The sequence below is a fragment of the Platichthys flesus genome, chromosome 14 (genome assembly GCF_949316205.1).
Source record: "Platichthys flesus chromosome 14, fPlaFle2.1, whole genome shotgun sequence".
NCBI classification, from domain to species: Eukaryota; Metazoa; Chordata; class Actinopteri; order Pleuronectiformes; family Pleuronectidae; genus Platichthys; species Platichthys flesus.
In genome coordinates this window covers 7,339,723-7,351,639 of record NC_084958.1, presented here as the reverse complement: position 1 = coordinate 7,351,639, position 11,917 = coordinate 7,339,723, and the positions used below count along the sequence as shown (strand labels likewise).

The 11,917-nt window shown below is 41.4% G+C and overlaps 1 protein-coding gene across 4 annotated transcripts; it reads left to right on the top strand.

Moving 5' to 3' along the window:
- Nucleotides 1-2,647: 2,647 nt before the first annotated feature.
- Nucleotides 2,648-11,791, top strand: LOC133968870 (1-phosphatidylinositol 4,5-bisphosphate phosphodiesterase delta-1-like). Of its 4 annotated transcripts, none has more exons than XM_062405108.1 (15): nucleotides 2,648-2,857; nucleotides 4,468-4,626; nucleotides 5,170-5,398; nucleotides 5,483-5,612; nucleotides 6,042-6,270; nucleotides 7,085-7,286; nucleotides 8,055-8,199; nucleotides 8,293-8,445; nucleotides 8,550-8,705; nucleotides 8,791-8,950; nucleotides 9,681-9,797; nucleotides 9,895-10,073; nucleotides 10,217-10,349; nucleotides 10,774-10,923; nucleotides 11,165-11,791. In XM_062405108.1, the coding sequence occupies exons 1-15, from the start codon at nucleotides 2,824-2,826 to the stop codon at nucleotides 11,254-11,256; spliced, it is 2,268 nt and encodes a 755-aa protein (XP_062261092.1). In that variant the 5' UTR covers nucleotides 2,648-2,823; the 3' UTR covers nucleotides 11,257-11,791. The 4 variants fall into 4 exon arrangements, with proteins under 4 accessions (XP_062261092.1, XP_062261091.1, XP_062261090.1 ...); XM_062405107.1 differs by lacking the exon at nucleotides 2,648-2,857 and adding an exon at nucleotides 4,041-4,184 and having other exon boundaries at nucleotides 8,794-8,950; XM_062405106.1 differs by lacking the exon at nucleotides 2,648-2,857 and adding an exon at nucleotides 4,042-4,184.
- Nucleotides 11,792-11,917: the final 126 nt, after the last annotated feature.

The following is an 11,917-nucleotide window of genomic DNA, read 5'->3' as shown; positions in this document are numbered from 1 at the left end:
CTGAATCCATTAATTTGTTCTAAAAGTTCTTTTTTTAATTTAAACATATTTGCAGGTGCGGAAAGGTGCACGGCTTCATTCTGTAAAGTTTGTATTTGAGAACAAAGGAATACTTTTTAAATACAGTTATATTAAAATGTTAACCCAAATAGCTTAAGGTGATGGACAGTAGGCCCCTCTCTCTGTCTGTTCCTCTGTCTATCCGTCTCTCTCTTTCCCTCTCTCTATGAACCTGTGTGTCTGTCTGTGTGTCTGTCTGTCTCTCTCTCGCTCTCTCTCTCTCGCTCTCGCTCTCTCTCTCTCTCTCTCTCTCTCTCTCTCTCTCTCTCTCTCACACACACACACACACACACGGGACAATGCGCAACAGGTAAAAAATGAACTTCCGATGTTGAACCACTCCCCAAGGATTAAAACGTATTGATGTAAAGTGAGATCATAGTAAGACTTCTGTTATTTGCGGTCACTTCCGGGTAAAACATGTGTATAAACCTTTTATAAACAATCAATGGTATAAACACAGTGGAGGAGAGGAGCTGGCAGTATAGACGCTCCGCTGCTAAACGCTGTCAGGCGTAAACAAGAAGCGAGAAACAGCAGCACTTCCGCTGCCGTTCCCTAACGTGACGCAACGATTTACGTAATAACCCGGGAGGAAGGACGAAGGTGCCGCCATCTTGAGTGTGGCATAGATTGCTAATTAACAAAATAATATATGGTTAAAATCTGAAGAAGTGGGAAACAATCAGAACAATGTTACATGTATCAATATTTTATTATTTTTCATCCCGCTCTTAGAAAATTGTGCACAGTGCAGTGGATGCATGCCACCAAGATTTGTTTGTCTTTTTTTCTTGAGGAAAACTCGGACCACTCCCTCAAGTAAAAGTAGCAATACTACACATTACAAATAAATCTATATTTAAAATTGTACCCAAGTAATCAAAAGTTATCATTGTTGAAACTACTCTGTAGTATTATCAGATTTTGGACCATCAATATATTAATCATAGATTGTATATAAACATGGATGATGTGTCTACATTTTCTACCATTACCCAAATATAAAGTAATAAATATCCTGCACATGAATACATTTACGTATCAGGAGCCAGAGTCGTTCCAGAAGCAATCAGGGGATGGTTACTTTAACCATAACCACTCGACAAATCACAAGTCAATCTCAGCTGTCCATCGTAATGTTTCTTCTATCATTGAAAGGTGAAATTCATGAACTGTACTGCAGCCAGCAACTAGGTGGCGATTGAGATGCTTTGGCTTAACTTTTTGGGGGGCAGTGTCAACCATCTTTATGTGGTCCATTGTTTCAATAGGCTGATTTAAGTGATATATTTATAATAATGGATAATTAATTACAGAACGATAAACTCTTTTATCAGTGTTTTTAATATCTTAAAGGTATCTATTTGAAAAATGAAAGTACTCTAAAATTGTTGTATTATTGTATACTTATGTATAGTATATGTTCAGTACAGTGCATGTTTAGAATGATTTGTATTGCTACTCTGCGATATGCTGTCAGATGTGTCGTGTCATAATGTCCTGTTGGCACTTGTCAAAAGTTGATCCACTGATATATGAGGATGTTTTGGGGGAAACTTCTGAAAGTATGTCTGGCATTGATGGTATGTAAGGAAACAGCAGGGCCAGTTCTTGCTTGTTTGACAGGCACAGCCAGTAAGCAAAGACACAGACTTGAATATATTGCAATACATTTTTTTGTGCATTAAAGAAAATTACCAACATCCTTTATTGACAACTACTTGTCTATAGCACTCATAAGTCCACACCAAGCTCTGTTTTCCTGCCTGTTTCCCGGGATCTCTGGGATTTCAGACGGGGTCAAGCCCGCTTCCGGAAGCTCTGGCCCTGAAGCTGCATTAAAGCTCACTCATCGTGATGCTGACAGTGCGCTGAGAGTAAGCCATGCCTGAAAGGGAAGTGCTGAGAGCCACAGGAGTCCCCAACACACCAGTGATTGCAGTGCTATTATCCTGCCAAGGCTAAGCTACACATGAAAAGGAAAAAAAAACTCACTGTCAAGTATATGGTGAGCCAACTCTACCATTGTTCAAATGAGGAAAAGGGAAATAAGATGAAAATAAAAAGATAAGGAAATGATTGCCTAAAGCCTTAGCAGAACTTGACTATCAAAATAGTGTTATAGCAGAATTCCACACTGTCTAAGTATTACTTGTAAAACCTGTTTCCAGTGCTCCTGAGGTGATCGTCAAATATTATTTTACCCTTTGGCTGCAGGTGCATCAGTGAGCAGTAAATTATGTGGCATGTTGACAACATCAAGTCACTTTTATTCAGAGGAAGTTGTGTGGCAACACTTTTCAATGCAGAGCAGGCGTGTACTGTTAAGTTACAGAGACCCAGAATTCCCCACTATTAGCAAGCACTTGAAGAAACCCAGAGCAGAAGCTGGCTGAAGAATGCTGGATATACAATAAAGTCACACAGTGTGTAAACTTAGCCCCTGCCTGGTGGTTTGAGCTGCTGCTGAGGTGTGACCTGCCCTCCTGTGACATCAGCAGAGCAGCTTGCATGGCAGGTTCGTCAAACCGGTGTGAGAGGCTGCAGAGCTGGCACCATTCACACCACCCTGGAGAGAGAAACACACCAGTCTGTTCTCGGACTCCATTCAACAAAGCAAAAACAAAACCAAACAGGTTTTTCAGTCTGCCTGCACTCATGGACAGAAGGAGCCGCTTCATGTGAGGTCAAGTGACAAGTGAGACGAGGAGGAAAAAAAAACTAAGCTCTACACAAGAGAGAGAGAGAACTCCAGAGAGGATGGAAATGAATGGGGGTGAAAAGACACACGGCGGTAGGACACATGTTTGTTTTCCGATTTTTTGTTCAAGTTAAAGTGCCTGTTGGGAGTAATTATGTAAAGCTCTGTTTAATTATTGGGCCAATGGGAGTGAAGTGGCTTGATCTCATTTTCTTACACTTAAATTGCTGCTGAGAAACTTTTTTTCTCCAGCAATGGAACATATGTAGAATATGGAGTGAAACATGATAGAATAATAACACCTGTGAAGTCGCTCTTGTCTATAGGCTGCCAAAGGGTGTGGCCCTGTAATCCAGCCTAGTTTCCCCATTGGTGCAAGCAGAAACAAGTTTTGGCAAACCATGATAGTCTGAAGATATCCTGGGAAGAAGAAGTCTAAAAACTACACCTGCAAATGTTGAAATAAAACGTAGCTCTATGTTCTCTGTGATAAAGAAGTGTCCACCAAAAATGGCCCCTTATAGTTGTTGAATGCACTAAATGTTATTGTAAGTCGCTTTGAATAAACGTGTCAGCTAAATGAGGTGTAATCTAATGTCTGTTAACTTGTTTCACAGCACCTTTTCATGACTGTGTTTCTTTTAAACGAGTAAACCTGGTTAACTTCACAGCAATTCACAGCAACATGCAGTATCGTAGTATCGCCACTAGAGAGCATCCGTAAAGCAACAATGTCAGGACTAGATCTTGACTGTACAGTTAAAGTGGACTGTGCCGCTTTATTATTAATTATTCAAGTGAAACGGGATATTTTATCTTTTTATATCATAGATTGACCTATATTTTAAACATTTATTGTGTTTCTTCTGAGGTGAAGTCAAGTGTAATGGCTGTAAACCTTCATTATAGGAGGTGAGACCTAGTCCGGTATTTAGGATGGTTAGCGAGCTCAAAGCTAAGTTAAGCTAAAAATCTGTTATTTAAAGTCCTCTATCGGGTGTGTGGACGTTTACAAATTACGTCACTGCCTTCAGACCTTATCAAGCCGCTTCCCTGCTTCATAGCAGATGGAAGTTTCTTAATAAGACATAAACTAATATGTTCAGGAGAGGTTGTTTCGCAGCTCCTCAGTACTGAAGCAGCTGGAGAGGCTGTGTGTGTGTGTGTGTGGGTGGGGGTTTGTGTGTGTGTGTGTGTGTGTGTGTGTGTTTATGTGTCATATGACTGAACTTTGACTGCTCGTCCACGCCTCTTCCTGCACACACGGCTCGCTCCTTGCTCCCTGTGAACAGTAGTAGCGTCTCAGCACCTGGAGGCATCATGAGCTGCCTGCAGAGACAAGCCAAACTCAGCTCATCTGAGGAGCTACTGCGCTGTGCCAGGAGCCAGAGAGACATGCAAGTGAACGTGAAGCTGCTAGGTAGGCTGCACAGCAGGTATCTGAAGTGTGACACAGAGGAGAAGGAACCGAGGGATCATCCAGGGTCGGACCACAGAACACACTGTGGAGACCTGACCTCGATCTGATGTTGGAAGCTGTTCAACATAGCTTCTTAAAGGGCGTTTTAAACCTCCTGCCAGGGTGACGCTTTGGACATCCACTCTTTGAGATGAAAACAAGTTAGGACACAGAAGGGCTTAGTTTAAGGTTTAAGTCAACTGTCAGAAATGTAATGTTTCATCTGCTCTCTCTGGTCTCTCAGGGATGGAGGGCGATCCGGACCTCCAGTTCCTCCTTAAGGGTGGAGATCTCCTCAAGGTCCGCTCCTCGTCATGGAAGAAGACCCGCTACTACAGACTCCAGGAGGACTGCAAGACCATGTGGCATGAATCCAAAAAAACCTTCAACGCAAAACAGACCTGTGAGTGCTGTCCCAGCATCCCGCCTGCATGTGTGTGAGACATGTCTGTTTTCAGGGTTGATATGACTTAAACCATCAAATTATTAAAGTCAAGGGCTTTAATATAATATTTCTGTCTGAACGACCTGGGTATTATCAAACACAAACCTTGTTGCTCATGTGTGTGTCTGGAGAGATAGCCATGTTGTGCATAAGAGTGGTTAAATCTTTTTCTGCTTCCATAGCATAAACTGACCCTAATGCAGTCACAGCCTGATAACTGGTGTAGTCATGTCTTCATTGCTCTCGCTACTTCTTATCTACCAAGATCTCTGCACATTAGTGACTTTAAACTACTAAAAGCTCAATTCCTTCAAACCTGTAATGTGACGTCAGTATACTGCAAACAGGAGGCCTGTGTTTACCAAGCAGGCTGGTCTGTAATGCCTAAAGATACCAGAAGTACAGAACAGCTGCTTTTTTTGTCAGTCCTGGTCGGGAATTCCTTTTATTTAACAAATTACTATGAGTGCAGTATAATTTACGCAGCTTCTCTGCTTTCAGTCTCGCTGTATGACATCTCAGCAGTGAGGATGGGCCGACAGTCGGAGGGTTTAAGGAAGAACACAGAAGAAATGGTGGAGGGTCGTTGCTTCTCCATTATGTTCAAGAACCGCCACAAGAACCTGGATCTCATCGCCAGCTCCGAGGAGGAGGCCAAGCAGTGGGTCAGCAGCCTGGAGAAGTTGATTCTCAACTTAAACAACCTCAGCGCCCAGCAGAAGTCAGAACAGTATCCTTTACAGGATCATGTTTAGTGTTTATTGTTGGTGGTCATACCTTGTATTTGTCCAATCCTTACATGAGAAACTTTCAGTTGGATCTTCAGCTGCCTGAGGAAAGCAGACAAGGACAACGATGACAAACTGAGTCAGACAGAGATGAAGAACTTCCTCCGTCGGATCAACATTGAAGTGGACGACGACTACGCAGAAATGCTCTTCCAGGTGATGCTCTCAGAGGTTTTGAGTGCTTCATAATGAGGGAAATGACATGTAAATGCAAAGAGAAGCAAAAAAAAAAACACTGCTTCAGATTAATGTATTGATGTGAAGATTTAAACATCAAACCATGTTCGAAGGCCTCTCCTAGAACATTAAGTAATTCATTAAAGGTACAAAGACAGACAGGAAAACATGATATTTCAGGCAAATTGTGGGAGAGTGTGTTTGTGTGTGCGTGCGTATACACTGTTGTTCTTGAGGTAGATTGCCTGTTTGAAAAATAGAAAAAAAAAATGTTGTCAAACAATGATCTAATTCACCTTATTTCCCATCCTCTTAATACTACTAATATAGTCATCTTGTATCAGTTGTATTGTACAGTTGGTTCAGTGAAAATCAAACCATCATTTATTATCCAATTTTCTCATATAGCAATGTGACAAATCCAAATCTGGATACCTGTCTGGAGCGGAGATCCAACACTTCTATGACCTGTTGACCCATCGGGAGGAAATCGACGTTATCTACGGACAGTACGCTAAAACCACAGGCTTCATGAGTCCTGAAAACTTAGTGGAGTTCCTGACGAAAGAGCAGAGAAGCAAAGCCTCACTGGCACTTGCACACACGATTATCGAGAAGCATGAGCCGGATGAACATGGTCAGTACCTGAACTGAAATAAGATGTTTTTTGTTTCAGGTTGTTTCTCCACAGTGTGGTATTTACGAATGACCCTTCAGAATCAATTTTTTATATGTTTTGTCACAGTCGCTCAGCATTAGGGTTTAAAGTAGCAGGATTTCTGTGACACCTAAATGGGCAATATTTGGCCAAGTTTAACAGCTCTGTGGGTGGGAGCGTTGTTATTGCTTGTGTGCTGTACTGGTGAGTAATTATAGATTAAACAACCAAGTGTAGATAAAAGAATGAAAGGTAATGTGTAACTTTTAGTGTGCTGATGCCACAAAGAAGAAACTGGCTGTAATTAGTTAATGTTAAACTACAAGATAAAGTTAAACACATGCAGTTTGCAATAAAAACCATGGATTCAATGGTGTTTGTGCATATATAGATCTTTAATATGTAACATTATATTTTTTGTATATATAGACCGCACAACGTCTTGAGTGTGTCGGGCGTTTTTTTTTCTCTAAGTAAAAGAGATCAGAAAATATGAGACTATTTGTATATACCCACATACTCTTGGTTTGTTTAATTATTATTTTTCAGTTTCTTAACATTGTTAAAAAATATGCTGTTTAAATGCATTATTATAACTAATCCAAGTTATTATTTAAGTATCCTATATCCTGGGATTGAGTTTTAAATAAGAAAGGAACCCTGATCCTTTTAAGACAGACAGCATTATGTAACCTTCACACATTGTGTCCATGTGTAAATGACTGATCCTTCCCTTATTGTTGCTTTGATGCACCACTGTCACATCAGCTGCCTTACTCTGGTTTTCTCTCAGTCAAGGCGAAGAAGATGCTGTCTAAAGATGGCTTCCTCATGTACATGCATCACCCAGAGGCCATGATCCTGAACTCCGATCACAGTGAGGTGTACCAGGACATGAACCAGCCCCTGAATCACTACTTCATCTCCTCCTCACACAACACCTACCTCATGGAGGACCAGCTCAAAGGGCCCAGCAGCACAGAGGCTTATGTCAGGTGATAGCTCTTCCCCGACCACCTGAATCAGTAGACAAAATCAAAGCACTTCATCAAAAAACTAAAGATATTGGGACATTTCAGAAACCATTAGTGGGAAGTACGTGGCTTGTGAGAAAGGTTTAATACTATTGGTCCAGGTTTAAGATTATATTAGCACTTTCACTCTATTTCCATCCATCCATCCATCCATCCATCCATCCATTATCTATACCACTTAATCGTTGAGAGTTGTATGGGGCTGCAGCCAATCCCAGCTGAAATTGGGCAAGCGGCAGGGTACACCCTGGACAGGTCTACAGTGGATAGAGACGTATAGAGACAAACAACCAATCACTCTCACATTCACACCTATGGTAATAAACCAACCCCAACCTGCATGTCTCTGGAGGAAGGTGGATTACCCAGAGAAACTCCAAGATGACACAAGGATACCATGCAACGGAAGCAGGAACTTTCTTGTTTTGAGGCCACAGGGCCAATCACTGCAACACTGTGCCTGCCCCACCCTATTTGTCATATTTTTACACAAAAATTATAGATGTTATATCTGGTTGTGTATCTGTTAATCTAATGTTGTCTCTTGTAATCTGCTGCCCTGGGACAAGTTCATATTTTAACCATCTGCCTGTAGGGTTACACTGACACTCATGTCAGGCCTCTCTAAGGCTATTTGTCCTATTTGTACGTTTGTAATATTGTGATATGTCTATTTACAATATTCTTTTTTTAACAGATATGAACTTATTCTGGTTCTGACTCTCTCAGGGCTCTTCTGAAGGGTTGTCGCTGCGTGGAGCTGGACTGCTGGGATGGATCTGACGATGAGCCAGTGATCTACCACGGCTACACACTCACCTCTAAGATCCTCTTCAAAGACACAATCAAAACCATCAAGGAGTATGCATTCAAGGTGTGTGTGTGTGATAGTGTAGCATCCTGTATATTATTGTGTAGTTTCCAGTAAGTGAATTATGTTTTTCTCCTTGTCACATGTCAACCTAAGACGTCGGATTACCCTGTGATCCTCTCGTTGGAGAACCACTGCAGCCTGGAGCAGCAGAAAGTCATGGCCCACCATATGAGCTCCATCCTGGGCGATGCACTTGTTACCACTCCGCTGGGGCATGGCATGCCCACAGATTTCCCTTCTCCTGAGGTTGTTATTCACTCTTATCTCTCTGTAGATTTTATTCTAGTCCTTTAGCTAAAGATGGTTGTAATTACTCACACTCTTTTATATGTTTGTGTATTGACATCTAGGAATTAAAGGGGAAGTTTCTGATCAAAGGGAAGAGGTTAAACAAACTGGAGGCCACCTTTGCCTCTGAAACAGCAGCAGATGATGACGACGACGATGTGACGGAAGAAGAAGAATCAGATGATGAGGATGAGCAGAAGGCAAAAGAGCCGAGCAAGGTGGGAGTTCCATCAAGGGAGAGAAAATTAATCAAATGCAGATAATTGAGTTTTACTTACCATTTATCTTCTATTTAACGTGTAGAAGAAAAAGAAGCTGAAATTAGCAAAAGAGCTGTCTGACATGGTGATCTACTGCAAGAGCGTCCACTTCAACGGCTTCGAGGACGCCGTTAAAAACTTGAGCTTTTATGAGATGTCGTCCTTCAAGGAGGGAATTGCCATGAAGCTGGCAGAGGAGTCGGGTGAGGAATACCTTGGGGTGACCTCACCTCTGTGTTAAAGCTGCTTTCAGACATGCGCTGAACTCCTGATAATCTCCTGACGTTCTCCAAATTTCAGAGTGAGAGGCTCCGGATTTTCTCTTGAGTTTCTTTTTACCTCCTTCAAATAAAAACCCTGGATAATGTGAGAATTAGCCGATGGAAGAACACAACAGGAGCTTCCCTAGAGGATTCACCCTAAGGGAGTGGGCCTGTGTATGAGGATTCTAACATGGGACATAAGCAATATAAAAAAACTAAAACAAGAGTACAAATATCTCAGGATGAAAAAACAGTGCCTCACACATAGGGGACACTGACAAAAACAGCAGAATGAATCCGTTTCATACCGTCTCTGCCTACGGGAGACAGATTGTATTGAGATTCAACATAGTTCATGTCTGAAAACAGCTTTCGTGTTTTGATCTATAATAATTTCAAATTTGTTACTTTAATTTGCTTTCTGAAAATAAGACGTTGTGTGAAATCTGGTCTAATGTTTTTTGTCAGTTTTCCACCTAACATCCTGTTTCCCTTCATATCCTGTTTCCTCTAAACCTGATTAATGGACACTGATAACCAGTTGTTCCAGTTACATTCTGCTGTCAGAATCAAGTGCACATATGTTCTGTATCTGCTGGTACTAAATGATACCATTTAATTTCAGATCAGTAATTGACATTAGGTTTCGTTGTTGATGTTTTGTTTACAGCAAATGCCTACATCCTTCATAATGAGGACAAGCTGAGCCGAATCTACCCAGCAGGCTCCAGGACCAGCTCATCCAACTACAACCCTGTACCCCTGTGGAACGCCGGCTGCCAAATTGGTACAAACCTCAGACTAACACATGTACAGTCTGCTCTTATACTATGGCAGCCATCAAGGGGATACATCCCTCACTCAGTTTAATGATTTCTGTTCAGTGGCTCTGAACTTCCAGACGACGTGCCAGTACATGGATCTGAACCAGGGCAGATTCCTGGTGAACGGTAAAAGTGGCTACATCCTGAAACCAGCCTACATGAGGGACAAAGCCACAGGGTTTGACCCCAACACTTTGACCCGAGGAGCCTGGCTGAAGCACAAGACGCTCCATGTCATGGTGACGATTGTCTAAACAAACACATACACTGGCATTGATCCAAGGCAATTGCTGTAGCGTCCAGTTCTTTAGGAATGAGTCCATTATGTGAAGGAAGTTTTTTTCTCCTAATCGGATATGATGTGTCAACCATCTGCCACCAGGTTATATCAGCGCAGCAGCTCCCCAAACTGAGCAAGAAGAAATCCTCAATTGTTGACCCGCTGGTTAGGGTGGAGGTGTACGGAGTGCCGGAAGATGTTTCTGTGAAAGAAACCAACCCTGTTGAAAACAATGGTACCTTTCCTTTTATGTACAGTACATCGACATTGAGTGTTCTTTTACATCTTGATGTAGTTTAGCATTTCAAAGATTTTAATATTTATTTCTGTATTTTTAAAGCAAACTGTAAACTGAACTGAACGCAGCCAATGCAATGTATTTATTTTTATCCCAGTATAGCGTCAGTATTTTGTCTTACTTCCAGATTATCTAGAGGTCTGGTAGAAACTGTCTTTACCAGTACTAAACAACACACGCAGCACTTTTACTCTCTAGTCAAACCTCTTGTCATTCGGAAAAACTTTTTTTCCAGTTCAGCAGAACAGGTCGAAAGCTACACATTCCAAATTATTGGAATGTGCCGTACAGTACATGAGAAAGAACTGATGCAGAACAACAATGAAACATCACTGAGGGAATGTCTCCCTCTATTTTTCAGGGTTTAACCCATCGTGGAACGAAAGCTTCGAGTTTGAGGTGTACATGCCAGATCTGGCTCTGGTGCGCTTTGTTGTGGAGGACCACGACTCGGCGTCTGATAACGAGTTTGTCGGACAGTACACACTTCCCTTCAACAGCCTGAAAATGGGTGAGTTCAGTATCTGGCTGCAGATGTTTGCTATACTTGTCAGGTCGTGCTTTTTCCTCCTCACTGTAACCCAACAATGTTAAAGCACTGATCGTTCTTTGTGTTCACACTTGATAAATGAACAGAGACATCAACTCTCTGGTCGAGCAAAAGAGAACTCCATTCACACGCTGCACAAAGAGCTCTTCATATTCTCCTTGTTTCTCATCGCTGACTGCAAACGCTTTGTGCTCTCTCACAGGATACAGGCACGTGCCTCTGCTCAGTAAGAACGGAGACCGTCTCCCCTCAGCCGGACTTTTTATACATGTCATGGTCGTAGATGTTAAGTGAGACGTCGCCGACTGACATGTGCCTCTGCAGGAAACTAGGACCCCCATTACACAGCCGTGTCTCAGCTGCTTTGAATTTCAATTTTAAAATTTTTTAGATCTTGATTGACTTATTTGCTTCAGTTTAGAAAAAAGTTAGATAAAGACCACATTCTCAATAGTAGGAAAGGACAGATCTCTAGCTGAAACAATGAGTTGTTTGAGGAGCAGTTAGACTCTCTATTACTCATGATCAATAACCTTTTATAGGTTTATTACAATGCACTAGATGTTCAGATTGCAATAGCATTGATTTAGTTTTTACTATGAACGCTTGTGTCCCTCATTTCTGGTCAGTTGGTTTTGTACATTTTAATTCAATTTTTTTATTCAAATGGACTGCTTTATGAATTCTGGAAAAACATAAGCAAACTTTAAAACAATCTACTTTGTCTTCATCAGTTTATTTTAGTCATCAATTACATGTATGAATATTGTTCATGTAACATCATCTTGACTACTTTAAATCAGGATGGAGATAAAATATGAAACACAAACACTGGTCTCGATCTTTTTTTCCAGCTCTGATTTAAACAGTGTTTCCAGTGATTCATAATCTGTTGTACCAAGTGGAATAACACTGTGTAGTTGTTGTGTAGGGTAGTTGTTAATATCCAGGTTGT